At 44.2% G+C, this 27,438-nt stretch overlaps 1 protein-coding gene across 1 annotated transcript in view; it reads right to left on the reverse strand.

The window, feature by feature from the left end:
• Positions 1-13,737: 13,737 nt before the first annotated feature.
• Positions 13,738-27,438, reverse strand: part of LOC139439099 (endogenous retrovirus group K member 8 Gag polyprotein-like) — a 97,266-nt gene continuing 83,565 nt past the window's right edge. The window contains exons 2-3 of the mRNA XM_071215580.1: positions 14,353-15,903; positions 13,738-14,253 (exon numbers count right to left, since the gene is read on the reverse strand). Coding sequence (XP_071071681.1) covers positions 13,738-14,253; positions 14,353-15,903 — 2,067 coding nt within the window. The remainder of the gene's footprint in view (positions 14,254-14,352; positions 15,904-27,438) is intronic.

The raw sequence follows: 27,438 nt of genomic DNA on the forward strand, positions 1-27,438 counted from the left end.
CCAATGGAACTGAATTGAGAGTGCTGATATAGATTCCCATATACAGTCAACTGATACATGACAATACCACCAAGACCATTCAACTGGGAGGGAATGGCCTTTTCAGCAAATGGTGCTTGGAGAACTGGAGATCCATATCCAAAAGAATGAGAGAGGACTAGCACCCCACACCTTCACCTCAAAAGTAAAAAGACAAACAAACCATTTAAAAATGGGCAAGTGTTTTAAATAGACACTTCTCCAAAGAAGAAATACAAATGGTTAAGAAGCACTTGAAAAGATGTGCAACATCATTAGCTATTAGGGAAATGCAAATCAAAACCACAATGAGATATCATCTTACACCCATTAGACAGTTGGCTCTTAAAAAACAGAGGACTACAAGTGTTGGAGAGGATGTGGAGAAATAGGAACTCTTATCCACTGCTGGTTGGAATGTAGAATGGTACAGATATTGTGGAGGACAGTTGGTTGTTCCTCTGGAAGCTAACTATAGAACTGCCATATGATCCAGTACTCTCCACTGCTGGGTATATACCTGGAAAAATTGAAAGTAGGGACACGAACAGATAGATGCACACCAATGTTCATAGCAGCATTATTTACTATTGCCAAAAGTTGGAAATAATCCAAATGTCCATTAAGAGATGAATGGATAAGCAAACTGTGGGATGTATAGATAGATAGATAGATAGATAGATAGATAGATAGATAGATAGATAGATAGATAGATAGATAGATAGATAGATAGATATAAAGATAGATATATACACAATGGAATATTACTCAGCTGTAAGAATAAATGCAGTATTAACACATGGTGTAACATGGATGAATCTCGAAGACCTTATGTTGAGTGAAACAAGCCAGGCACTGAAGTACAAATATTATATGACCTCACTGATATGAATTAAGCAAACTGAGCAGACTCACAGAGCTAGAATCTGGAAGACAGGTTTACAGGAGACAGAAAGGGAGAAGAAGTTTGTGATTCAATGCCCAAGTGGGCAAAATCTATAAGGTGGAAGGGTGCATTTGTACAGTGGATGGGCATAAGAGTGGTGCAGTGATGCTATTGGGGTGGGCAGTGCAGGTCTGTGAGAAGGGTAGGGTGGGGAGAATGGGTCAGACTGTCCATTGAACTGGGGGGAGGGTTGAATAGAGAGAAGGTAAACTATGGATATTTGGGGGTATGTGCTTAAAACTACAATGATGGAAATGTTCTTTTGGCAAATATGGCAGAGGATGGTCACTGGTTTAAGGTGTTTGATGTGGGGGGCATGTGGGATGGGGCACACATGGGCAGGCTTCTGGGGATTGTGTGGCATTCATCTTGTCATAGTGTGTTGTATCAGTTGGTGGAGACTCACATAATAAGCAGGAAGGTATTGGACTCCTATCCTGGGAAGTCCTACTATGATCTCAAATAGAGGGGCAGAGTCTCTTGAGAGCATAGGCAGTGCCTAATAGAGGAGGACAGGCCAGTATGTCAAGCCCTCGATGCTGTTGCAAGTAACCATGAATCTTGTTTATCAAGGAATGAAGCTTGGTGGTTGCCATGAGTCCCAATGGGAGGGAGAGGGAAGAATATAATAGATGGAATATGGGGCATTTGGGGGGCATTGGTATTATTCTACCTGATCTTGAAATGATGGATACAGACCATTTAAACTTCATCAAAATCAATAAAAGTGTATGGTCCAAAATGTGGACCATAATGTAAATCATTGACTGTGGTTTGCAGCAATGTCTTAATATTTGTACATCAGTTGTAACAAATGTACCACCACATGTAAAATGTTATTAATAGGGGAAAGGGAAAAAGGAGGAGAATGTTGGGTGTATGGGAATCCTCTATATTATGTACAAGACTTTTCTGTAACCTAAAGCTTCTTTGATGATAAAATGAAAAAAATAAGGCACTGGGGAATAAATGGAAGAAAATGTCACTGTACATAAAAGACAACAGATCTTACAGTGATGAAAGACATAATGTCAAAAATGCTTTATTTAATTTTATCATTTTAAATTATTTTTTATAATTCCAAATTTTTAGAAATTTTTTTATTTTATTTGTTGTTTTTAAATCTATCATTTTAATCTCATCTTCCTATTAATTGTATTTGGTTATTTTGTTGGCTTCAATTTTGAAGAAGTTTTGGATCACAGAAACTTGTGACAGGGGAGGATCATTGGTGTGAGGTGTCAGATGGGTGATGTATGGGAGGAGGTCCACCTGGGGCATACCTATAGGGTATATAAATATGTTCAGGTGTTCATGGGGCATTATCACAGTGGGTGGAGTTTCACACAAGAACCAAAAAGATACCCCAGTTCCCATCCTGAGGAGCTCTGCCACATTCTCTATTGGGACAGCAAGAATCCTCCAAGTACAAGGGCAGTGACTAGTGAAGGAGGATGGACCATTGTGATGGAGCCTTGATATTGATGAATGTATTAATGAACCTTTACTTTTGGAATTGAAACTTAGCCTAATATTATAGGATGCCTAAGAGTTACCTCCTGAGAGCCTCCTTATTGCTCAACTGTGGCTCTCTCGAAGCCAAACTTAGCATATAAGTGCATTACCTACACCCCAGCATGGGAATGACTCCCTGGGATGAGCCTCCCTGGCACTGAGGGATCACTACCAAGCATCAACTAGCAATGCAACTGGAAAAAAGACATTAGCCAAAAGTGGGAAAAGGTAAAGACCAATGAGTTTATATGGCTAAGAGACTTCAAAGTGAGTTGGGAGGTCATTCCAGAGGTTACACTTATGCACCTCTCAGCAGCATCTTATCAACTGCCTAAGTAAATATTGCCTCATGTAGTGGGGCTCCTGAGGGCCCTGGAGGCATCCAGACAATTTAGTTAGGGAAGACAACTCAGGAGTTTGGTGCCCTGCCAGTGGGTCCTACTTTGGAATTTATACTTCCCTGTATGATAGAGTTGGATCCAGTTTTGGTTTCCCTACACATGGCTCTTCTGTGCCTTCTATTTGAGCCTATAGTTAGTACTAGAGTTGATAGGTGTATGTCCAAGAGATTTAAATCTTTGGGCTGTCCATGTACCAGTTGGGTCCTGAATCTCAACAGTGTTGCAATACCTACTCTTCAGTTCATTGGTCTTACCCAGGACAACTAACAAGAAGATGATGATGAACAATGACCTTCTCAAGGAACAGAAAGAGTCTGCAACTGCAAGCAAGATATTCTTATCCACCTGCCCCATGGGACCTAAGACCCTCTCCGTTAGAGGTGGAGTGGGCATCACCATCTCAGAATCCTCAGGATTTGGGAATGAACAATGAACTAGAGTAGACTTCCTGTTATTCTACTAAAGACTTTTTGTGATTCTAGCAATGGAAGAGTTTTTATCACTGATGGTGGGGCACTGTCCACTGGAGATTCTGAGGGGAGGGAAAGGGAAAAATAGCTGTAACTTGGGAACATTTTCAGGACTCGGGAATTGTCTTGAGTGACATTGGAATGACAGAAACAAGCCATTATATATCTTGCCATAACTTACAAAATTGTGTGGGAAAGAGTGCAAATTACAATATAAACTATAATCCATGCTTAGTGGCAGTGCTCCAAAATGTATTCATCAATTGTAACAAATGTTGTTAATGTGGGAAAATGTGGGAGGGCTAGGGAAGGGGACATATGGGAATCTCCTATATTTTTTTATGTAATATTTATGTGATCTAAGTATCTTTAAAACATGTTTAAATATACTTTATACTAAAAATGATATATAATGGGAATGGATGTAGCTCAGTGGTTGAGTGCCTGCTTCCCATGTACAAGGTCCTGGGTTCAACCCAGGTGCCTCTTAAAAAAAAGAAAAAAGCTATATAACAAAAATCACTTGATAATATAATTATAATTGTTAATATATTTACAAAATAGATGAAGTCAAACTGTGAGAAATACACTGAAAAATTGACATACATATAAAAGTCATGATTTTATCACAACAGATCAGAAAATGACAAATTGGATAATAAATTATAAGAATGAAAGTATTTGAATGATACAATTAATATGTTTGATTCTATCAATATTTATTGACCTTTCTAAATTATAAAGATTGAACCTAAAAGCTATAAACACACTTGCTATATTCACAAACACTGATCTAATGTTAGTCCTTATAACCTCAAAGCTTAAATCATATAGACAGTTCACTGAGGAAAATGGCATAATTTATATAATTAAATCACAAAGTGTAAAAGAATAGTCAAAGCATCTATTGTCTTAGAACTTTAAAAAAATCATTCTAAACCCCTAGGTTAAATTAGAAATCAAAATAGAAAGTTAACATATTTTTAATTGATAAAAATAAGTATACTACATAAATAGAATGAAAGCGATGTTGTAGATAAAAATATGGTAAAAAGTTAACACACCAAAGAAAAAAATTTTTTAGTTTAATGTATTTCTTCACTCATATGTGCTATTTATATGAACTCTCCCATAATAAATGTGGGATTATCTTTAAAAATATATATATATATACGGTCAAAATATTCATTTGATACAAATATAGAAAGTAAAAATAACTCTAATTTCCATTCAGTAAGATAGAAAAGCAGCCACAAAATAAACCAAAAAGAGTAGATGCAGGGAATTTGGAAAAATAGTAGTAAAAATTAATATAATGGAAAACAAAAAGTAGAGTTCATCAGTAATAACAAAAGCCCCCTTTCTTTTGAAAAAAATATATAATAAAGATTTGATCAGTCCAATCAATATGTATAACAGACATGGAAATAATATCTCAAATATCTAAGATTACCCAAAAATCTTGCTGGGAATGGGCAAAGAATATTAATAAGCAATTCATATAAGAGAAAATGCAACTGGCAACTGACTTATGAAAAGGTACTTATGTCATGAAAGAAAGAGGTATATTTTATTCCTCAGATTAGCAAATATTTAAACAGAGTGATGACATAAAGTGCTCATGTGGTGAAAAAAAATACTCTTCATATACTATTTGTTTTGGAATACAATTTGTTCTCTCTGTTGAAAGTTTAATCCATGGTGTACTTCTTTCAAATCAAAGTGTATATCCTAGAGAACCTCTTGCACAGATCCACAAGGAGAAATGCAAAAATATTTATGGCAGCACTGTTTATGGTAGCAAACATTTGAAAATATAAAAATCTATTGATGGAACAATATTTAATAAACTCTGGTACATGCTTATGGTGGAAAGCTTTGTACCAGAAATAAAGGAAAGTGATGATCTCCATGTACTGTCATGAACACAGTTCTAAATGAAATACCATTAAGTGACATAAATGACATGCTAGCTCTTCCTTCTGGAGATTTTCTCTGATCCCCTAAGGCTAGGTTATATGTGATTCTTCTTCTTAGCTGGAGCCTAGCTTGAATGCAATTACTTGTCCAATTATTCCTGACGTCGAATAGACTGTAAAACCTACAGCTGCATACATGACTCTACATTGCTTATGACAGCTTGAATTTCAATTCTCACCTGGTCCTTCTCTGCATAGCTTCATTTCCCCTCCTGGTTTGTCTTCTTCATAGTCTAGGCACTAGGCCACTACAAGTCTCCATGGGAATGCTGGAGGGACCTGACCTGCATGATGATTAAAGCACCCCACAGTCATAGGTCATGACCCCTAGCTCTGGACATGCATGGAGTTGCTCCAAAAATGGGGTCCCTGTGCTCCTCAGACAGAAGCCTTGTTTCCCTGGCACTCAACTCTGTCCTGGACCACAGAAAGCCACCTCATCTGAGTCCATCTTCTAATCAAGTCAGCCCAACCTGGAGTCCTTCTCTCTGATAAAGATTAAGCCCTTATCATCAAGGGAACTTTGCCACCAAATGATCACCAATTTATCTTTATTAGGTCCCATGTTTGAACAAGAAGAGGAAATGAACACTTTTGAGCCGATACAGCATGGCAAATACTGAACTGTGCATTTCACCTACTTTGTCTAATTTAAGATCCCTGTGAGACAGGCCATCCCAATTTTAAGAGGAGGTGATTGTAGCACAGAGGTTAAATAGTATTCCCATGAACACTCTAGGGCTATCGATCATACCCATGATTTAAACCCAGAGCTGTCTAATTCCAAAGCTTGTTTTTTTCACCAAGCTTCTAAAATACATGTGCAACAAAAAGACAAGAATAAGTCTAGGATCTTGCTATTCAAGGCATGGTCTGAGGATCAGGAATATTTCATTATCTAGTAGGTTCTGAGAAATGTAGACTCCTACCCTGGAACTAATGAATGGGAATCAGCATTTTAAAATGGATCCCCATCTGACTTCTATGCACATTGAAGTTTTAAGATATCCATCAATGTTATGTCAAATTTAGTTTGGGAGGCCATATGGATGACATAACCATCCCTTGAGATAGAACAAGAAGCAAAAGTCATTTGGGGGAAGAGGGAGGAGGAGCCCAGTTTGCACATTCAACAGAATTATTCAGAGGATACTTGGGTATCCCAGTTTGGAGATTATAGAGATGTGCAGGCTGGAGATGCGTATTTGTTACTCATCTATTTAGCATGGGAAGTAGAGCTGTGAGTGAGTGGAGCTCAAGAGAAAGAGCATGTGGAAAGAGAAAAGTTTGCACTCTCAGAGATGCACTCATGGGAAAGTTTATAATTCTTCTGAACCATTTTTCTCCAAGACTTAGAAATGAAACCCTTTTGTTGAAGGATGCCAGTTCAACGTGAGGAGGCAGCCTCTTACAGGTAGAGTTTTAATTAATGGACTTCCCGGAGAAGGAAAGAGGAGCCCTCATTGTATCTCACTCAGCACATATTCTTGTCAGGGGTGCTACAGAGAACATTTTACTAGTGAAGCATTGGGACTATTACAACCTTAAAATCTTTTCTCCTCCCTATTGCTAGAATTGTCTCTCCGAAACAAGATCTGATCATGGCAAGCCCTGTGTGGGATGGTAAGGAGGGGATTACTTTTTAGAAAACCCTGTTGCCTTCAGTATAGAACCCAACTCCTGGAGATGTTTTCATTTCACAGTCTGACCGAGACGCAACTGAGGCATCCATGGCCAATATTTTTCTCTCTAAAATGATCTTTACTTTACTCCTCATTTGATAAACTCTTCATTTTTAAAGGTCCATTTTATTTATTTATTTATTTATTTATTTTTATTCATTTTTAAAAAATATTACATTAAAAAAAATGAGGTCCCATTCAACCCCACCACCCCCACCCCACCACTCCCCCCACAGGAACACTCCGTCCCATCATCATGACACATCCATTGCATTTGGTAAGTACATCTCTGGGCATCACTGCACCTCATGTGTCAATGGTCCACATCATAGCCCATACTCTCCCACGTTCCATCCAGGGGGCCCTGGGAGGATCTACAATGTCTGGTAATTGTCCCTGAAGCACCACCCAGGACAACTCCAAGTCCCGAAAACACCTCCACATCTCATCTCTTCCTCCCATTCCCCGCACCCAGCAGCCACCATGGCCACTTTTCCCACACCAATGCCACATTTTCTCTGTGGACATTGGATTGGTTGTGTCCATTGCACTTCTATGTCAAGAGGGGGCTTAGATTCCACATGGATACTGGATGCAATCCTCCTGCTTTCAGTTGTAGGCACTCTAGGCTCCATGGTGTGGTGGTTGACATTCTTCAACTCCATGTTAGCTGAGTGGGGTAGGTCCAATAAATCAGAGTGTAGGAGTTGAAGTCTGTTGAGGCTCAGGGCCTGGCTATCATATTGTCAGTCCAGAGATTCAAATCTCCTAGATATATATTAAACCCCAGCACCAACTACAATTCCAGTAAAGTAGCATGAAAGTCTTGTGAAGAGATCCCATCTGTGTCCAGCTCCATCATGCAGAAACACCAGCTCCAAAGAAGGGCCAACTGACATGGCAGTGAACCCCATCTGCCATGTCAAGGTCCATTTTAAATGTTCACATCTCAGTAATATTCCACACCCTTCCTGAGTAGATTGAACTTTCCAAAGCAATCAGCACATGACGGGCAGCTCGCTCCCTGAGGGGTCGGGGGTCAGCGGGGGTAGACGGAGGGGCTGGCACGGCCGACGATGATGCTCTAAGACCCAGGCGAGGAGTGGGCCAGAGCGGGGCTTCTAAGGCGTGGGAGGACGCGTGGTAAGGAGACACCACGGAGACAGTCTGGAGTGCAGAGCAAGTCTAATTTATTACGGAAGTGCAGGGGTTTATATAGAGAATGAGGGGGGCGGGGGTAGAGCAGGAGGAGTGATGGTTACGGGGCGGCTGGGGGTTGGCAGAGACTCGTGGGCGGACTTGTGGTCTTGTGTCGTTAGCTGTTACTAGGGAAGTGGGCAGATTTTAGGTTAGGATACAACATTTGCCCCTTTTTCTTTTTTGAGAAGGTGGGGGGGGTAAGTGGTAAGTGAGGGGTTTGCTGGAGGGTGTATTTATGGACGTGTGCTGGCTATGTTGGCCGCTAACAGGGGGCGGGTGGCAGGTCCAAAGAGTGGCAGGCAAGCAGAACAGACCAGCTGTGCTACACATGAGTGGTGGGCTACGCACTTCCCCCACTAGGTGCGGCTACGCTTGCCATTCAAACCTGGGCCTGCCCCGCCCCCTGCCCGGCCGGGGAGGGAGAGCGAGGTTGGTAGCTAAGATGGGGAACGCACGGACTGGGGGAGCAATGGAATGCGTTGCGGGGTTCTTGGTTGAGTAGTCTTTGATTTCTTCTTGGGGCGGGCTGAACAGGGCTTGTTGGAGGGGCTGTCTTCAGTGGCGAGCTGATGGTACTGGATGCGCACGAAGGACGTGAGGATTGCATTGGTTTGGTCCTTGGCGAGCTGGATGATTTTCTTGACAGCCCAGGGCCCTATGGTAAGAGCTAGGAGAATTATTATTAGCGGGCCTAGGAGAGGGAGGAGGTATGGGAGGAGGGTATGGAAGACTCCAGAAAAATAGTTAGCGGCTTCACGCTCTTTTTGGCACCGCTCTAGTCCTTCTCGGACCTTTCTTAAGTTGTCCTCGGCAAGGCCAGTAGAATTGGCGTATATACAGCACTCTTCTCCAAGGGCAGCACAAAGGCCTCCCTCCTTGAGGAGGAGAAGGTCAAGGCCCCGGCGGTTTTGGAGAACTACTTCAGAAAGGGAATTGAGAGAGTTTTTAAGATGGGAGATAGCGACTTGGAGGTGGGAGATATCACTGTCGACAGCTTGCCTGAGGGAGGAAAGGGAAGAGGATTGTGTGGCAAGGGCGGCGATTCCTGTGCCTGCTCCGGCGAGACCTAGAAGGGTAGCAACTGTGAGGATGGTGAAGGGTTCTCTCTTCTGGAGGTGAGCAGGGAGTTTGTGACTCTGAAGGGCGGAGAAGAACTCTTCGTCACTGTGAAAAAGGACTCGAGGGGCTAGGAGAATGAGTACAGGTTTCATTGGTGGCGTTGAGGGTGGCGACGTTGAGGCAGGGGGTTAATCCCGTGGAGGTGCAAAGCCATTGGGAGGTGTTATGAGGAATTAAGAATTTGGCGGAAGCGTTGGGAGAGGAGTAATTGGAGCAGACATCTAGGAGGGGATGGGAACCTTGGCGAGAATGAACACAGCGCCCTGTGGAGGAAACAGATTGGAAGGTTAAGGGGACAAAGGAGGTGTTCCAGTTGCATCCGGTGGGGGAATTTTCAGAGGATTCGCTGAAGGTGAGGTTTGTGGTGACGGGCTCATATAGAGGAAGGGAGGGGGAGAGACAAAGCCAGCAGCTTGCAGTGAGGTTGGGGTGGGAGGAGTTTAGAGAGGTGTATGTGGCTCTGATTAGGTTAATGAGGGGGCTGGAGTACTGAGTGGGGGGTAAGCGAGGCTTGGGGTAGTGGGAGCTAAGGGGGGCAGTTGTGAGAGAGGTGCCGGGCGAAGGAGAGGGCGAGGCAGAGCGGGGCGGAGAGGGAGGCTGAGCCTGTGGAGGATTGAGAACTTGATTTGGGCCTACTGGGGTGGAATGAGCGGGAATTGGCTTCTTTTTTATAATGATAAAGGTGCCATAGTCGTATCCGGTGGCAAATAAGCGGACTCCCCACGTGCGGCCAGACAGCCAGACATCGTTTGAGGGATTTTTGACCGTGAGGGTTATGCTTTTCCAGCCCTTAGTCTCAGTCAAGATGAGGTATGGGTCTTTGTTGGGGGCGCCAGACCACCCATAGGCTATGGTTTCGCATCCCCAGGAGGGGCAGTAATAGTCTGTAGGGTTATGGTATGGCATCCTCTGGCGGAGGATGGGCAGATGTAGAAGCCTGAGACAGAGGGGTTGCGCCCTCCTCACTCGCTAGCGGCGGGTGAGCCCATACATGGTTTATAGGAAGGGCTAGAGGACGGGCTCTTAATGAGTCCAGTGAGGTTACAGAGATTTGTTGTAAAGGAAGGGGCGGAGGCAGTTACGTTCGCGAGGAGAAGCTTTTCCTGCTGCCAAGGAGAGAGTCCAATTAAAAGGCTGATGGAGTGGGTTGGAGAAGGCAGGCTGGAGAAGAGGAATGAGAAGGAGAAGAACTGGATATAGACGAGCTTCAGTCTTCTGCTCCATCGGTGCTGTCATCTCGGGGGGCAGACGAAGAGGGGGTGCTCGGTGGTGGACTCTTGCTTGATAGCGCGGGCGCAGCGTTCTCTGGCTGTGACGATGAGGGCTGGAACTTGATCACTGCAAAAGGTGCGATGTTGTCCAGCGCGGGCGGCGTAGGGTGTTTGTCAGATGGCGGCACGAGGGGGTCAGTGGCAGGTCGGATGCAACGCGCAGGAATCCACAATGGTTGAGGCTCAGAATCTGGAAAGACACAAGCAAATCCTCGCCCTTGGGCAAGGAGGGGGGCTGGCTCTTGCCAGCGGTTAGTGAGGGGGTCCTTCCAGTGCACGAGGGGAACTTGGGAGGGCTGCCACATGGGACCCCAGTGCTTATGAGTGGGGCAAAGGCCTTCTTTGTCAAAGGAGAGGAGATTATGGTGTATAAGGCAGGCAGTGATGATGTCAGCTGGTGACTTGTGAGGAGAGGTGACTTGCTCTTTTTGGATGAGCAGCTTGAGGTGCTGGTTGGTTCTTTCTACAACACCCTGTCCTTGGGGGTTGTAAGGGAGGCCAAAATGGTGTTTGATATTATAGAGTTGCAAAAAGGCGGCAAAGGCGGAGCTACAGTATGCTGGTCCATTGTCTGTTTTTAGGTCCCAGGGGACTCCCATGAAGAGGATGGCCTGTCGAAGGGCTTTGATGGCGTGTTTGGCGGTTTCTCCGGTTTGCGGTATGCAAAGCACATGTGTGAGAATGTGTCCACTGCTACATGCAAGAATTTTAGGTGCCCAAAAGAATTAACATGGGTGACATCTAGTTGCCATCTGGAGTTTGGGCGAAGGCCTCGAGGGTTAGCTCCTTGGGGTTGAAGTGGTCCAAGAGGGAGCAGAGGCGCGCATGTACGGCAGGAACGCACCAAGTGTTTGCAGGTTTCTATAGGTAAGTCTGGGAAAAGTTTGCGAATGGAACGGGCGGAGAAATGGAACTGTGAATGAAGTAATTTTGCTTGGTTGATGAGGTTTCCGAGCCGTGATTTATTGACTAGTCCTTCGTGATAATTTACACGTGAGAGCGCGGCGCAACATGCGGAGGAGACAGCTTGGTCTGCCAAGTCATTACCACGGGCGAGAGGTCCAGGTAAGCTAGAGTGACTTCGAATGTGAGCGATGAACCAGGGCGACCGTCTGGACTCTAGTTGACGCTGCAGAAATTGGAGCGCTCTGTCAATAGCGGTGTCTGTTGGAAAGAAGGTGGCCAACGGCAGAGCATGGCACACTTGCATAGTGTAGAGACTATCTGTGAATATGTTGAGTGGTTGGTTAGGGTAGGTGTGCAAAGCAGTGGCGACTGCGAGGAGCTCTCCTACCTGAACAGAGAATGCGTTTGCGAACACAAGAGTTCGCGGCTCAGGTGATCCTGAGATGTAAATGACAGCTGCGTATGAGGTCTTGGAAGCATCGGTGAAAGCAGTCGCGGCAAACGGAATGGGCTTGCGGGCTGGCAGCGGATGGAACGGGGAGGAGAGTGCGAGCCGTGAAAGGCCTTGAAGTAGTCGATGGTGAGGATAATGATTGTCAAAGGAGCCTCGGAATGTTTCTACAAGTATTTGCATATCTTCATTGTGCATGAGTAAGTTGGTGGTGGCCTTGGCATCAAAAGGCCAGATAATTGTAGAAGGAAGAACTCCATAGGTATGCACGCAAAGTCCCACAAGATCGGAAGCGAGGGTGATCCATGCCCTCGTGAAAGGGCAAGTTTTTGGAAGCTTGCTTTTGGAGGTATGTAGGTAAAGCAATGGCCCATCTTGCCAAAGAAGTCCGGTAGGCGTGACTGGGGTGGGAAGAACTAACGCAAGGATTGGCTGTCCTGGAGCGTAGCGCTCGAGGCGACAGGCTTGAAGAGCCTCATTGACATCTTGTACGGCTGCTCGCGCAGCAGGGGTAATGGTGATGGAGCGGGTGACCGCATTGGCAGGAAAATCTTTTGTTTGAAGAAGCTCGAAAAGAGGTTGCATTTGGGCCGTTGTGATTGGGAGAGCCGAGCGCAGCCAATTAATTTGGCCGCAGAGCTGTTGCAGTTCTGTAAGTGACATTTTTGGCGCGACTCGAAGCTTTGGTGCCACTGGCTTGACATAATGATGGAAGTGGAACCCCAAAAACTGAAAGGGGGTTTGAAGGCGAATTTTGTCTGACTGAACAGTAAGACCAATTTGAGCAAGGTTATGTAAGAGCGTGCTGACGGGAGCCTCGAGCTTGCGCGGGTCGTTGGCAGCGAGAAGAAGGTCATCCATGTAATGAATAATGTAGGTTTGTCCATTTGTTTCTTCACGAAGTGGATTAACGGCTTGGTTTACATAAAGCTGACAAATAGCTGGGCTGTTGCGCATCCCTTGAGGGAGGACTCTCCACTGGAAACGTTGTGCTGCGCCCTGGTGGTTTGTGCGTGGCACAGTGAAGGCGAACCGCGGGCAGTCTCATGGATGGAGAGGGATGGAGAAAAAGCAGTCCTTGATGTCGATGAATGCCGCATGCATATGCTGCGGGACTGCAGTGGGGTGCGGGCATCCTGGTTGAGGTGACCCCATTGGTTTGATGTGCTTGTTGATCTCACGCAGGTCGTGGAGAAGGCGGTATTTACCGGTGCCTTTCTTGCTGATTACGAAGATAGGCGAATTATAGGGACTGGTGGATGGCTCAATGTGCCCTGCCTGTAATTGCTCCTCGACGAGAGCAGAGAGGGCTTGCAGTTTGTAGGCTGGCAAGGGCCACTGCTCGACCCAGATGGGCTCCTCTGTGTCCCAATCCAGAGGGATAGGGTCAGGCGTTGTGATGGGAGCAGTGGCCCCTATAAGGGGGGGGGGGCAGATTGAGCGAAAGGGCTTCGGTAGTTAGGATGGCTCCCGTTTGGCTGAGGATGTCTCTGCCCCAGAGGATGCCGCCAACGGTGGAGAGGATGAGGGGGCGGAAGCGACTGTGTCGGCCCTCTCGGTCCTCCCATTTGATAGGAGTGGCGCATCTCCAGGACTCGGCGGAGCCTGTGGCCCCAATTACTTGAGGTCCCTGCTCAAGAGCCCAGTGATTGAAGGCGGCAATTTCAAAGGGAATGCAGGAGACTTCAGCACCGGAGTCGAGGAGTCCCTCTAACCATTGCCCTTCGATTTTGAGCTCCATGACGGGCTTGGAGGCGCTTTTGATGGGAACTGTCCACATCAAGGCTTGGGGTTTCTCTGATGGGTGGCCTCTTGGGGACCGGGCTGAGGCTTGCCCCGCTGGGAGTTTAAAGGTTGCCGAGGGTTTGCTGAGCGGCAGTCACGGGCCCAGTGAAATCCTTTTCCGCATCGCGGGCATGGGGTAGAAGGTCCTCTTGCGCGGCCTTGAGGACGAGATACAGGCGGCAGACGAGGCGCTTGGTTTGTTGGTGGTTGAGGACAGTCGCTGGCGAAGTGACCTGTCTCTCCACATCGGAAGCATCCGGACGAGACTGCCATAGCTGATGCAAAGGCATTGGCTAATGTTTTGGCCTGTGGGTCTATTTCGCGGCATGCAAGAACCCAGTCATGGATGGCTTTGTCTCGCATAGTTGAGATGATTTGGCGGCAGGCTTCAAGGCTGCCCTCTATGATGAGGTCTTTTGCAAGGGCAAGTTGGGCTTCTTCCCCGCTAACTTTACGTTGACAGGCTTCAAGAACGCGGGCCACAAAGGTGGCAAAGTCCTCATCTTTGCCCTGAGTGAGTTGGGTGATTTTAGTAGGATGCGTAGTGGAAACATTTCAGTAAGCTTGCAAGGCGATAGTTTTCAGTCATTGCCAGAATCCTGGGTCGACACTGCGGTACAGCGCTGGATCGACAAAGGTGCCGGTACCGGTGTAGGCATCCGGATGGTCATTAACGCCTGTGCGAGCGTTGTTGGCCATTTGCCTTTCTGCTTCGGCTTGGAAGTGTGCTCTCCATTCAATGAATTGGCCTGGTGTAAGAATGGCTCGGGCTAAGGAGATCCAGTCATATGGGAGGACGAGTTGGGCTCCTAGTTCTTCTAACAGATGTTGTGCATAAGGGCTGCCAACTCCATCTTCTTTAACGGCTTTTTGAAGCGTTTTCTTTTCGTCGTTGGTAAATGGGAACCATTCTTGTGGGCGCGCTGCAGTGGGCACCGGATTTAAGGGAAAGAGGTGCGTAGTTGGCTGGACGAGAACACGAGGATGTTGGGGCATCCAGGAATTCGTGGCCTGCCATGAAGTTGCATAAGATGGCAGTGGTTGGCAACATGGCGGCTTTCCTGCCGGCGTGTGCTGAGATGGTGGCGGTTGGTTTTCCGGTTTATAACAAGATGGCGGCGGCCCCTCTTCCGGTCTACACCAAGATGGCGGAGGCCTATCTTCCGGTCTACACCAAGATGGCGGCGGCCTCTCTTCCTGTCTATACCAAGATGGCGGCGGCCTCTCTTCCTGTCTATACCAAGATGGTGGCAGCTTCTCTTCTGGTCTACACCAAGATGGCGGTGTGGCAGGAAGAGGCGGGTAGAGAGAGGCTGACTCTTTACTGGAAGGCTCATGCTTCCCTTTTTCGGGCGAGGAAGAAGGCGGAAGTTCGCCATCTTGAGGATTTGTGGGTGGGGACTCCCCGTCTTCGGGTGGAGAAGAGGGGGGAAGTTCGCCATTTTGAGGCGGTGGAAGAGGGTGACGCTCAAGATCAGCATTGAGCTGCTCGGATAAGGACTCGGTATCTGAGTTGGGAGTGTTTTCGTCATCAGGGTCGCAGTCGAGTGGCCGCGCAGCAGTCCCGGCGGAAATTTGGTAAGCGTCCTTTGGGGCTGGCACACCAAGGAGGCAGGTGCGGATGGCCATGAGGGTGGGCAGGAGGCCGGGGGGAAACGACTTGCCATCATGCTCCATAGAGGAGGTGACGCGATCAATGAGACGCGAGTAAGTGTCTGGGCTCCAAAGGTGGCAGGTGGCTAGCCACGGATTAAAGGGCAACAGAAGGTCCCAGTACTTTTGGAGCTGTCGCAAGGAGACTTTAACTTGGTTCGTATCAAGTAAGGCAGCTAGTGCCCTAACTTGGGGTGCCTGACGGGAGGATAGGCGCCTGCCCATGACCTTCGCCTGGGGCCAGTAACGAGGGGTCCTTACCTTAGAAGCGCGGCAACTGAAGAGACAAGGGGCAGCAACGGGCGGGAACCAGACACCGCGGGGGGGTCCCTGTTCGGGCGCCAGATGACGGGCAGCTCGCTCCCTGAGGGGTCGGGGGTCAGCGGGGGTGGACGGAGGGGCTGGCACAGCCGACGATGATGCTCTAAGACCCAGGCGAGGAGTGGGCCAGAGCGGGGCTTCTAAGGCGTGGGAGGACGCGTGGTAAGGAGACACCACGGAGACAGTCTGGAGTGCAGAGCAAGTCTAATTTATTACGGAAGTGCAGGGGTTTATATAGAGAATGAGGGGGGCGGGGGTAGAGCAGGAGGAGTGATGGTTACGGGGCGGCTGGGGGTTGGCAGAGACTCGTGGGCGGACTTGTGGTCTTGTGTCGTTAGCTGTTACTAGGGAAGTGGGCAGATTTTAGGTTAGGATACAACAAGCACATACTTAGGGAGCAAGTAAGACCCTTTTCTGCAGTGATTTTGGTCAGTCTCTCCTCAGCATTGAGTTTAGGCATAGGCCCTGTCCTTTTCATCTTTGTGTCCCCAGCACATTTCCTAGTTCTAGTAGTCCTGAAGGACTCAAATGCTCATGAAAGCTGTGCCACCCTGCCAAGTGAGTACTTATGTTTGCCAGTGTGTGCATGTGTATGCATGCACATAAATAGATACCCATGCAGAGACATCCCAAGACCACCTCTTTCTTTTCTTTCTTTCTTTTTTTCCCTTTGTGAGTGTGAAAAATTGAATTGCCAATTTAAATGTGACCTTTATAAGTGGGTCCTTACAAAAATGTAAAAACAAAACAAAACAAAATCTATTTTCCCAATTTAATGATATTATGGGAAGTTGTTTGAGACAATAAACAAAAGGGATTCTGTGGCTCTCAATCTGCTCCTTTGAAAATATGGGTTTTCTCCACTGTCTTCATTTCCCCCATTGGTTTATACATTAACCAGCTTATAAGGGCACAAAATACTAGCCAAAGTCTAGGGATGAAGACTAGTCAATAACTGAGCTTCCGCCCACATCATATGTCTCTCCATCTGTAATATAAGTAGATTTATAACTACTCTTCAACATCATTATGGAAACTAAATATCCTAACATAAAGAAAAATTCTAAGATTTAGAAATGGTAATTACCTTGTTCAGTTCCCAAGCACCTGCTACTGAGTTCTGCCCATAAATCCCTGCCCTATGCCTTTCACTTGCTTTCTGATACTTCAAGATTCTCAATTCCTGCAGGGCTGCATGCCATATACAGAACACATTTAAAACATATGTGCCACCCTGACAAGTGTGTGAGCATATCTGCCAAAGTGCACACAAACATGCATCTCAAAATTGTCCCCAAGCAATCATTTATCTTATTTATTCAATTCATCTCACTGTGACTCTTGCAGTTTAGGTTCCCTGGGAAACACACCAAGATCTATAGAAATTTCACTGGGATGGGTCCCTGAGATTGACAGCTACAGAAGGGAAGGAGGCAGGATTGGAAGGAAGGAGAAGCTGGGCTGTGAGGACATCTCAGTGAAAGACTCAGCTTACTCCCTAAAGAGCTCGGAAGTTGATTTAGTGCTTCAGAGTGGTCCTGAGTTGGGATGAAGGCTCAGGCCATCATGCCTCCACATGGACCAGTTATTGGATGCAGGCTGCCATGAGATGGTGGCATCACCTTGGGTGAGCCACTCTGCTCACCCAAGGTCATTCCTGAGAATTGCTCTCCATAAACACCATCTGCTAGTCCTTCAGTCCTAAACTTGGGTATGAGTACAACAGCACATGATCCACCACCACCATATTTACAGGTACAGGAAATGGGGGTGGTGAGTGGTATAGGCAAGGAGGGGCAGAGAACTATTTGTGAGCTGACATAGTATTGAGGGCAACCAGTAGAACCCTCAGATATGGATTTGAATCTTGCCTCTTACTTAATAATAATATGTGATTTTAGGAAGTTAATTAGCCCTTGGATTTCCAGTTTCCCCATCAGTAACTGATGATAGCAGCTATCTCTTGTCCTGATTGTGAAGATAATGAGATTCATATATGTAACCCATTGTTGTGGGAAACTGGCTTACCTATTGATTGCTTCCTGTTATTGTAGATGATGTTGCAGGTTGCTTCCTGTTACTGTAAATTACCTTATTGCAGATGTTGCAAGTTGCTTCCTGTCATTGTAGAAGATGTTGCAAGTTGACTCCTCTAGCAAAGGGGTGCTCATTAGCTTTCAAATAAATACAATGTGGAAACTAGGGTTGAGGCTCTCAGTTTCAAAAGCTGTGAAGTCCCTGGTCCCTTCTTTGTTTCCTCTCTTGTATCGTTCTTTCTGTCCTTTTATTTCTTCAGTTCTGCATCACCTTCCCTCCATGCAGACCTATTGCTGAGCTGGTCTCAGCAGCCAGCGCCTGAACAGGGACATGAGGGGAAGAATAGCGTCAAGCTAAATTAAAGATGTTGTCACAGCACAGAACCCTGAGTGATTTAGAAGGTCTTCCAAGTCCTCAGTGAGTAAGGACACTCTCGGTTATTCTAGCAGGGTTACAATGGGAAATGGAGACAGTTCAACAAAATATCCCCCATATGTCTGTCTCCTCAAATGACTCCTTAAGGCAGGAGGGGCTGAGGGCAGTGAGTCTCATATTTTAGAACCCTTAGAGATTATAGAAAAATATTTCTCATAGTTCCCAGCAGTAGGAAGTTTAGAATTAGGAGATTAGGAAAGAGTAGGAAAAAGAGTTAAAAATTTTACATGTGCAAGGTGTTTTGCTCCCTGTTACTATTTGGTCCACTTAGATTATTACTAAATCTGTTTTGATACTAAATCTAAAGTTGTTTTGCCTTCAATTCCTTCATTAAGTGGCTTTAGAAAGTCACTTCCTCTCCCCCATCAACACCTCCTCCCCCTCCTATTCCTGGAGATGCTCAGCCAAAGTTGTCAACTTTACAACAGGGCATCTTGCAAGCTAGAATGGAAGGAAATCATGTTGAGCCACTTGTGCAAGAAAAAGTTACCTCACAAATATAATGTCCTGTACCGGCAAAAGTGCTAAATAAGGTCCTTGTTAGTGAAATTATGCTTGTAAGAAAATTCTCTGTGAAAGTATTGACTAAGATAAGGAAAATATTCTGGCAGCAACTGTGCAAACCCCTTGCTGCCTAAATGGTAATGTGGATGTGGGCTAGTGGGGGACTAACAGAATTAAACCTCTGGAAGAGGAGGAAAACATGGCAACATTGGTGTTCTGTTTTGTTTCTATGCTGATTCTGATTGGGCCTATTTAACCAAATTAATAAAATTAGTACAAAACTTTTATCAAGGTATTAAAAGAAATTTTCAGTTTTTAATCAATAGCTTACACCTGAACTTTAAGTCTCAGTGTAGTCTTAAACAGTAGTAATCCAAAAAATGCATATTGTCTGTCTAAACTGCTAAATAAGAGCTTAACTGCATTTATGCTGCTCAAGTTATCCTAACTGGCTGTTCATGACTAATAAAAGTGTTTCCAAGAAGAAGCTTGTATGTTACAGACAACATAGGTTCCAGAAGAAATCTGAAAAGCAGTAAAATCTAAGATGTGAAATGATGGAGGGCTTAGAAACAGCTATACCAAAAGAGTAAGAATTGTGGGTCAAATTAGTAAAATTTATGTTTCTGTTGATGTGTTGTAATTGTTTTATGTTTATCTGTTTCTTCAGTGTCACTGTGTGTGTGGTAATTGTTTCAGTATGTGTTGTAATGGTTTTTGTGATTGTTCATTTTCAATGTATATTTTGATACCTCTGAATGGTGATACACATTAATAAATAAAAATTTCTAAAAGAGCTCTATTCAAATGGCCAAAAATTAAATAAGCACTTATATTAATACATAGTTTTAAATGTTAATAAGATCTCTACAATAATAAAAATTGTAAATCTTGATTAATGAAATTACTATAAGTCTCTTCATAAAGAATAGTTCTTGTCCTAAAAGAAGATGGCTAGTTTTCATAAAATCAAAATGGAAATATGCAGGACAAAACTTGAATGCATGTGGCAAGTTGTAAAAGGTATCGTGGTAACTTTAAGTAAGGGAATGTGTTCTGTAAAGGTGAAATTCATCTTAAAATAATATAGTTATAGTCTATATGGTCATAAATAATTATAAAAAGTTTGTAGAAGCATTGTTTGAATTGAGGTGTTTAAATGGCTAATTCCAGGAAGTCATTATTGAACAAAAACTGAATTGATAATAATAATGAAAGGTAATTTTATAACAGAAAAACTTGTTGGCAACCACCTCCCCTGCCAACTTGTTTCTAAAGGACTATTTCTAATATTGCATGCTACTAGGTATTTAAAAGAAAGAAAAATTATATTTGCATGTAACCAAACTGAATTATTATTTTAACAAGTTTGTTTAGTGTTAATGATAATTGTATATTGTAAGAGATTTGATTGGAGACAATTCCCAAAACCATTTTAGTAACTTATGTATGTAGGATGTATACAGTGTGTTTTTATTATTAAAGAAACAAAAAATAATTTTGTCCTAAAATAAAATGATTGGTTATTAAGATAGAGTAGGGTGTAGGACAAAACCTGAATGAATACAGAAAGTGCAGAAGGTTTGTGGAAAAGGAATTTTTGTGGTTAAAATTGAGGCAGATTTGATGGGTCTATCTATAAAGTTGTTTTTTTTTAATGGGGTGGGGAGTATTCTTTTTTTTTAGATTTATTTTATTTATTTCTCTCCCCTTCTCCCCACCACCCCAGTTGTCTGTTCTCTGTGTCTTTTGGTTGTATGTTCTTCTTTTTGTCTGCTTCTGTTGTTGTCAGTGGCATGGGAATCTGTGTTTCTTTTTGTTGTGTCATCTTGCTGCATCAACTCTCCATGTGTGTGGTGCCATTCCTGGGCAGGCTGCACTTTCTTTCACACTGGGTGGCTCTCCTTACAGGGTGCACTCCTTGTGCGTGGGGCTTCCCTATGCGGGGGACACCCCTGCGTGGCACAGCACTCCTTGCACGCATCAGCACTGAACGTGGGCCAGCTCCAAATGGGTCAAGGAGGCCCGGGGTTTGAACCGTGGACCTCCGATGTGGTAGGTGGATGCCCTATCCATTGGGCCACGTCTGCTTTCCATATCTATAAAGTTTTTAAAAGCTTTGATATCAAATAGTATGTGTCACAAAAATGACCTCTTATCGTAAATTAAAGTAATACCCTTGTAGTATCCAAGAGTCCCAAATATTGCTAGTTTGTTACAAGAAATGAATACCCAACTGTGTCACTATCACTTTGTTTCCTTAGGCAAGTTAAGTCAGCCTGTGTTCTCCTACCTATAGAAAAGCCAACAATGGGCTTTTGCAGTGCTTCCCCAACCATCGGCCCTGGCCTGGTGGCAAAGAATCTGGCTGCATAGAAGAAACCCGTGGCAGTGACCCTACTGAAAAACAGCAGAGACAATGGTATTTTAAGGGCCTGGAATTGGCAAACAATTGGGACAAGCTGTAAGGTCCCTCCTACTCTATCAAATTCTTAAATGTTGTTTGATTGGGTAAGACAAAACTCTATCCTCTGCTGTAATTGATAAAGTACAATGTTTTATCATGTTAAGAGAATTTGTAATATAGTTGGAATACTAAAAATCTTTTATCCTTCACTGAGATGTGTTAATTAGGAAAGGTCCTTCATGGGAGTAGGAGGACCTCCAGCAGGCTGTGATAAAAATAAATAAATAAATAAAAAGAGGGAGAAGGTGGATATTGACTTAACCTGTGAATTGGATATGGCCAGCACCAATATTGGCTTTAGGTGGGGTTTGTGGCAAAGGCAACATTTTAATTGAGTACCCCTTGGGCTTTAATCACAATTGTGGGAAAAGGCAATAAGTGCTATATAAAAAAGCAATTTTGTACAGCATAGGAAGCCCTGTTAAAAGCGAAAAGCTTAGGCCAATAGTGTCTGGTTACTCTGAAGACTGCCATCCCTATTCAGGAGTGATTTGCAAATACTAAAAGCAAGACAAAAATGATGGACTGTTGTGAATCATCCTCGATGGGGGAGAGATCTGTGGAAGGACATCTGGGACACCTGCAAGCAGTGACAGGTAACAGTCTGTCATGTCCCTGCCCACTCCTCTAACATCCTTTTCAGGACTGTTGAGGAGATGACTCATGAAGATCCAGAGCCATACAAATGAGACCTGAGAGGAAGCAGAGTACCATGAGTACCAGACCTTGTGGTGCCTCGCCCAGTGGCTCCAGCTGCCTGCTGTTCACAAGCAGCTCGTGGACATCAGCCATGAGTGTCTTTCATGCTCCCTTCAATGGCTGTGGCATCAGTCCCCTCCTGCTCTTGGAAGGGGCAGGATGTTCTTTCACTGCTGCTGACACTACATCAGGACTCTTTTAACAAGCCAGCTATGGTTTTCTGCCTGGAAAATGAGTCCTCACAATGACAGACTAAGCTAATTCAACACTGAGTTGTGGCCCGATGTCCAATGAAGTTGCTAAGAGCAGGACCAATGAAGGCATTGAGATTGTAAGATAAACCTCCAGCTGCCCCACAGCCCAAAATGGGGAAGTAACAATTTGATATTGCCTATGCCTCAAACTATACAAATTGGAAGAAATTAGGCCATTTTTATTCTAGTACTGGCCAATATATATAGCCTTGCTGGTAGGAAATCTTAAGCCCATGAGAGATAAATCATCTATTAGTTGGAAGTTTGTAGATATCTGCTATAGTTACGGATTATGTATAAAGTGCTGTTCTCTCATTTGACATTGTTAAATGATAAGCACACAGCAAGTCCTTCAGGGTATGAGGCAATAAGAAATCACCTAATCTGCCTTTGTTGCTTTATAAAAACAAAAAGGGGGATATGTTGTGGGAAACTGGCTTACCTATTTGTTGCTTCCTGTTATTGTAGATGATGTTGCAAGTTGCTTCCTGCTACTGTAAATTACCTTATTGTAGATGTTGCAAGTTGCTCCCTGTCATTGTAGAAGATGTTGCAAGTTGACTCCTGTAGCAAACAGGTGCTTGTTAGCTTTTAAATAAATAGGATGTGGAAACTAGGGTTGAGGCTCTCAGTTTCAAGAGCTGTGAAATCCCCTGGTCCCTGTCTTCATTCCCTCTCTTGTCTTTCTTTCTGTCTTTCTATTTCTTCAGTTCTGCATCACCTTCCCTTCATGCAGACCTATTGCTGAGCTGGTCTCAGCAACCCATCATGGTGGAATGGAGGGAGGGCATGGTAAAAATGATCCCATTATTGTTTTAGGATGGGAGCTTATATACAAGTAATCCCAGGAATCATTTGTCACTATGGATTCAAGCACAGTACACACCTCCAGAAGTCCACCTGATAGCAGAAATTCAGGAGTGTCTCTCTAACCAGTTGATCCTGTTTCCTTTCCCCTCTGCCGGCACTCACCTAACAGACACCTATTCCTAAGCAAATCAGCATATTCTTGGGGTGCTGCAATTCAGGACAGCCCTTTGACCCATTGCTACACTTTCAGCCTACTTTTGCAACATCCTACTGAAGCCTGAGTGATGGCCATTCATTTCTAGTTTAATGGAAATTTGGAAAGGAGAGATGTCTCCAAGTCCTAAGGGTAAGTGAGAAGAGGAGCAGAGATCCTCATGCTAGAACATTAAAAAGTAAAGCCAATATTTTCTATGTTCTTATAGCAACAGAGTTAATGCAAGCTGAGCCATGTATCAAGCCCTACCCAAGAACTAAGAGCATTTGATCAATATTTATAATCTCAATTTATTGTCTGTTAGAAGGTCTACATATGTTAAAGGGGATATTCCTAGTAATAATAAGATCACATATATCACACTTTGTCCCATACTCTTGCAGAATAGCATTACACTAGATTTCCTTTCCTTGTTATTGGCCTCTGTGTTGTTCCTAGCTGCTTTGGCATCATCTGTAACTTGATTAAAATTCTGCATTGCCATTTTATAAGTAAATAAATAGGTAGATAAATAAATAAATAATCGAAAAATAAAATAAAATACAGCCAGATCTTTGTCCCTGTAAGAATTTTCTGCTGCTGGCGTTTCTCCTGTATCTCAATGAACTGGGGGTGGGGGTGGGGGAGCCCCTTTCTTCTTCATAGACAATAAAATGAGGACCCTGACACTATTCCGGCTTCTCTAGGGCCCAAACTCCTGGGAGACTTCTCACCACACAGGCAAGCAGGCTCGACGCTTGTTGATTACCTGCCCAGTCTGGTCGGTTGAGAGGAACCATTCACCTCTGAAAGACCTTGAGCTTTTGGCTCGTAGACACCAAATTGTGTTACACAATTCATTTAAAGAGGGTCGTTGCTCAATTACGTTGATCTATTTTTTTTCCCACTTGGCAAAAGGATTCTTTGATTTTCTTCTCCCGGTTAGCATCAGTGGTAGATTGCCTAATGGTGTGAATTGTGCTTGAAGGTTAAACATGGCGTGTCTGTCTTTTCAAATCGATGCTGCCCTGACATCGCTATTCCTCACCTTAACTTCCATCGATGATTTGATTTAAACCAGCTGTTTCTGCTAATTCAGTAATTAGTGGCTTGGCAAGCCACTAATCGTGTTGGGAGGTAGAAAAAAAAATAACTTGGATTTGCATATATAATGAAATTTCAGCATGAAAAGTTTGTTCCAAAGAATGTGATCATATCTAATATATAAAACTTAATGGTAGGAAAAAAATAAAAATAAATCTCACTAAATGCTCAATCACCTAAGATCCAGACTGTTGTATTTCTCTATTCTGTGAGCACCAACTGTGTCCAGGCCTTGTGCCAAATGCTAAACTTACATTACAAAAATCCCCACACCAACCCTACAAAATATTTATTAGCAGCTCCACTTTGCAAGTGAAAAACCAAGGCCCAGGAATACTCCATATTTTTTCCCCAATGTTGCATGGCCAACAATGAAAGAGCAGAGATTCAAACTTAGCTGAATCTTACCCCAAATTCCATGTTCTTCAAATTCTTAGTCACAGGTTTTAACTTTCTCCCATGCCCAGGGAGTAAACATCTAGCAAAGCCACATCATCCATACCAGTTCAGAAAAGTCAGCTCTTTTTCAGCGGGGGTTACCGAAGCCGGGAATTGAACCTGGGACCTCGCATGTGGGAAGCCAGCACTCAACCACTGAGCCACATCAGTTCCCCTGCATTGTTTGTTTGTTTGCTTGTTTTTGTTTTCAGGAGGCACTGGGACTCAAACCCGGGACCTCATGTGGGAAGCAGGTGCTCAACCATCTCAGCCACATCTTCCCAATCTTTCGTCTTTCGTCTTGATTGTCCTTGTGGATGGCTGGGATTTGTTGTCTGCCATGACCCCACAAAGGAAGCTGGACATGTGGAAATTAGGCCTCTGTTTAAACATCTAAAGCTGTCGGTGATTTGGCATGTGTTTATTTAGCCATGTTGGAATGTCTCCTGCTAAACTGTCCGTGTGTGCCAGCTTTTATCACCAGCATAGAATGTTCATTCCATGTGCAGTTCATCCATTGGTATGGCTTTTATTCCTTCCTGTTTAAGCCTAGTAGAATTATCTATATTTTACCCCAATACCAATTTCTGAATAGTAGAAAAACAGGGACATTCATTTTTTTATTACAATCTTACATCGGCTTTGGAAACAGCTAAAGGATGGCTAGAGCTGCAGTATTTTATGTAGAAAACCATTTAAAAATAAAAAATCAATTTGATAATAGAGAAAATTACCGTGCAACTCTCAGGCGGAATGGTTCTACATGCCTCACCTCATTTAATCGTCCCAACAAGCTTGTGAGGTGGGACTCTTTAGAAGTGAGGAAGCTGGGATGGCAGCAGGTCTCAGCTTGTGTGCAGTTCCTGGATTTTAGAGCCCCTGTTCTCTGTACAAGTGACAGAAGCCGCTGGTGCAGCAGTAGGCTCCATCGTGCAGAGCCGGGAAAGATTCAAAGCCTCTCCCTCTGCATGGCCCCCCACCCTCCACCCATCCACACTCAGCCGCCTCGACGGTCACAGATCAATGGATAAGCACTGGCACCCGCTTTGTGCCCTGGTTCCTTCTTTGCCGCCAAGATGCTGGATGCTGGCACAGCCTCCCAGACGTTTTGGGGAGCCGGGCAGGCAGCCGCCTCGCCCTGCGGCACCACTGGGCCAGTTCGTCCATCAGGGCTGGGGCTCCCCGCGGCCGGCCAGCCTCTCTCAGGGGTCACCTGGGCCCCCCGAAGCAGGGGATTAGTCAGGCCCCGCCCCTTTCCTGGAGACCCACTCTACCGAGGCCAAGGCCCAGGCATCTGGCCGGCTGAGCACTGTTCACAGAACTCCGGTCTCATTTGACCAGGAAAACGTGTTTTTTAAAATTGATTTTCCCTCAAAAGGCACTCGGGTTTTGTAAATGAACACGGAAAGTAGTTTCCTAAAGTTAAATAGCAATTGCCTGGCGAGAGTGTGCAGAGCAGCCTCAAAGTTAAAGAGATGTCTGTCAACCAAAGTCCATCCCTTTCTGCAGCCGCCAGGCAGGGCCCTTAGCTAGAAAGACAGAGACGTGTGGCCAGGAGCCCTGGCCTTGCCAGGGGAAGGCAACGCGCAGCTTCCCCTTTTGACTCGTGCCCCGCCTTTTTAAGGGTCCTGTCCCTCAGATGCCTCTGCAGATTATTTTGTTTGTTTTTAAAACACTTTTATTCACACACCATACAATCCATCCAAAGTTTACAGTCATCGGCTTTCACTATAACCAGAGTTGTACATTCAGCACCACAATCAAATTTAGAGCATTTTCATTGCTCCAGAAAGGAGAGCCATGCATACCCCTCATACCTAGCTAGTATGACCCTTAGCATTGCTAGAGCACCTTTGCTACAATTGATGAAAGAATATTGCATTAGTTAGCTATAGTCAATAATATATATTAGTTGTATTTGCCCCTATATCACCCTAGTATTAATGCCTTGTAATAGTGACATACATTTGTTCTAGTTTACAGAAGAGCATTCTTAAATTTGTGGAATTGCCCCCAGTCATCATCTACAACAGGGTTTGCCATGCTGTACAGTCCCATGTTTACTGTCCAGCTTTCCTTCTATTGACATATACCACCCTAAACTTCCCTTTCAACCACAATCACATCCATAAATCAGGACATTAATTACACTCGCAATAATAAGCTGCCATCACCTCTCTTCATTTCCAAACATTTACAACCAACTTTATTAAAAATTATGCCTGAAATAAGCATCAGCTCCCTCATTCTCTACCCTCATTCTATCTCCTGGCAACATATACTATAGATTTAAATTCCATAAATTTGCTCAGTACAATTAGATTATTGATGAAGATTTTGCAACCAGTCAAGCCTAATTTTCTAAGTAAATTATAAGCAAGGTAGTCAAAAATATTTTTACCAGAAAGTTCCAGAATTATAAAACCCACAATTTTAATGACTGGTACCCAATCTCTTAGTTTCACTTTTTTTCCTTAGAATTCTTGGAATTTGTTCTCTGATAGAAAATAAAAATATAAAAGCAAGGATATATTTCCTTTCAGAGAAAGATGCTCAAAAAAGACTATAGAAAAAGATGAAGGATGTAGACCACCCACTTAAGGTAGTTCTGTGAAATTGTGTTTGTAAGAAATTAGAAAGTCAAGGGCTAGATTAAGAAATGCTGAGGTTGATCAAATCATTCTGCTACAGAAATAAATTATATTTGCTACATTATTTCTACTTAAAGTATTTCTTTTAAATAAAAACTTAGAAAATATTGGAATATCCCAATGTCACAA

The sequence above is a fragment of the Dasypus novemcinctus genome, chromosome 6 (assembly GCF_030445035.2).
Source record: "Dasypus novemcinctus isolate mDasNov1 chromosome 6, mDasNov1.1.hap2, whole genome shotgun sequence".
Classification (NCBI taxonomy): domain Eukaryota; kingdom Metazoa; phylum Chordata; class Mammalia; order Cingulata; family Dasypodidae; genus Dasypus; species Dasypus novemcinctus.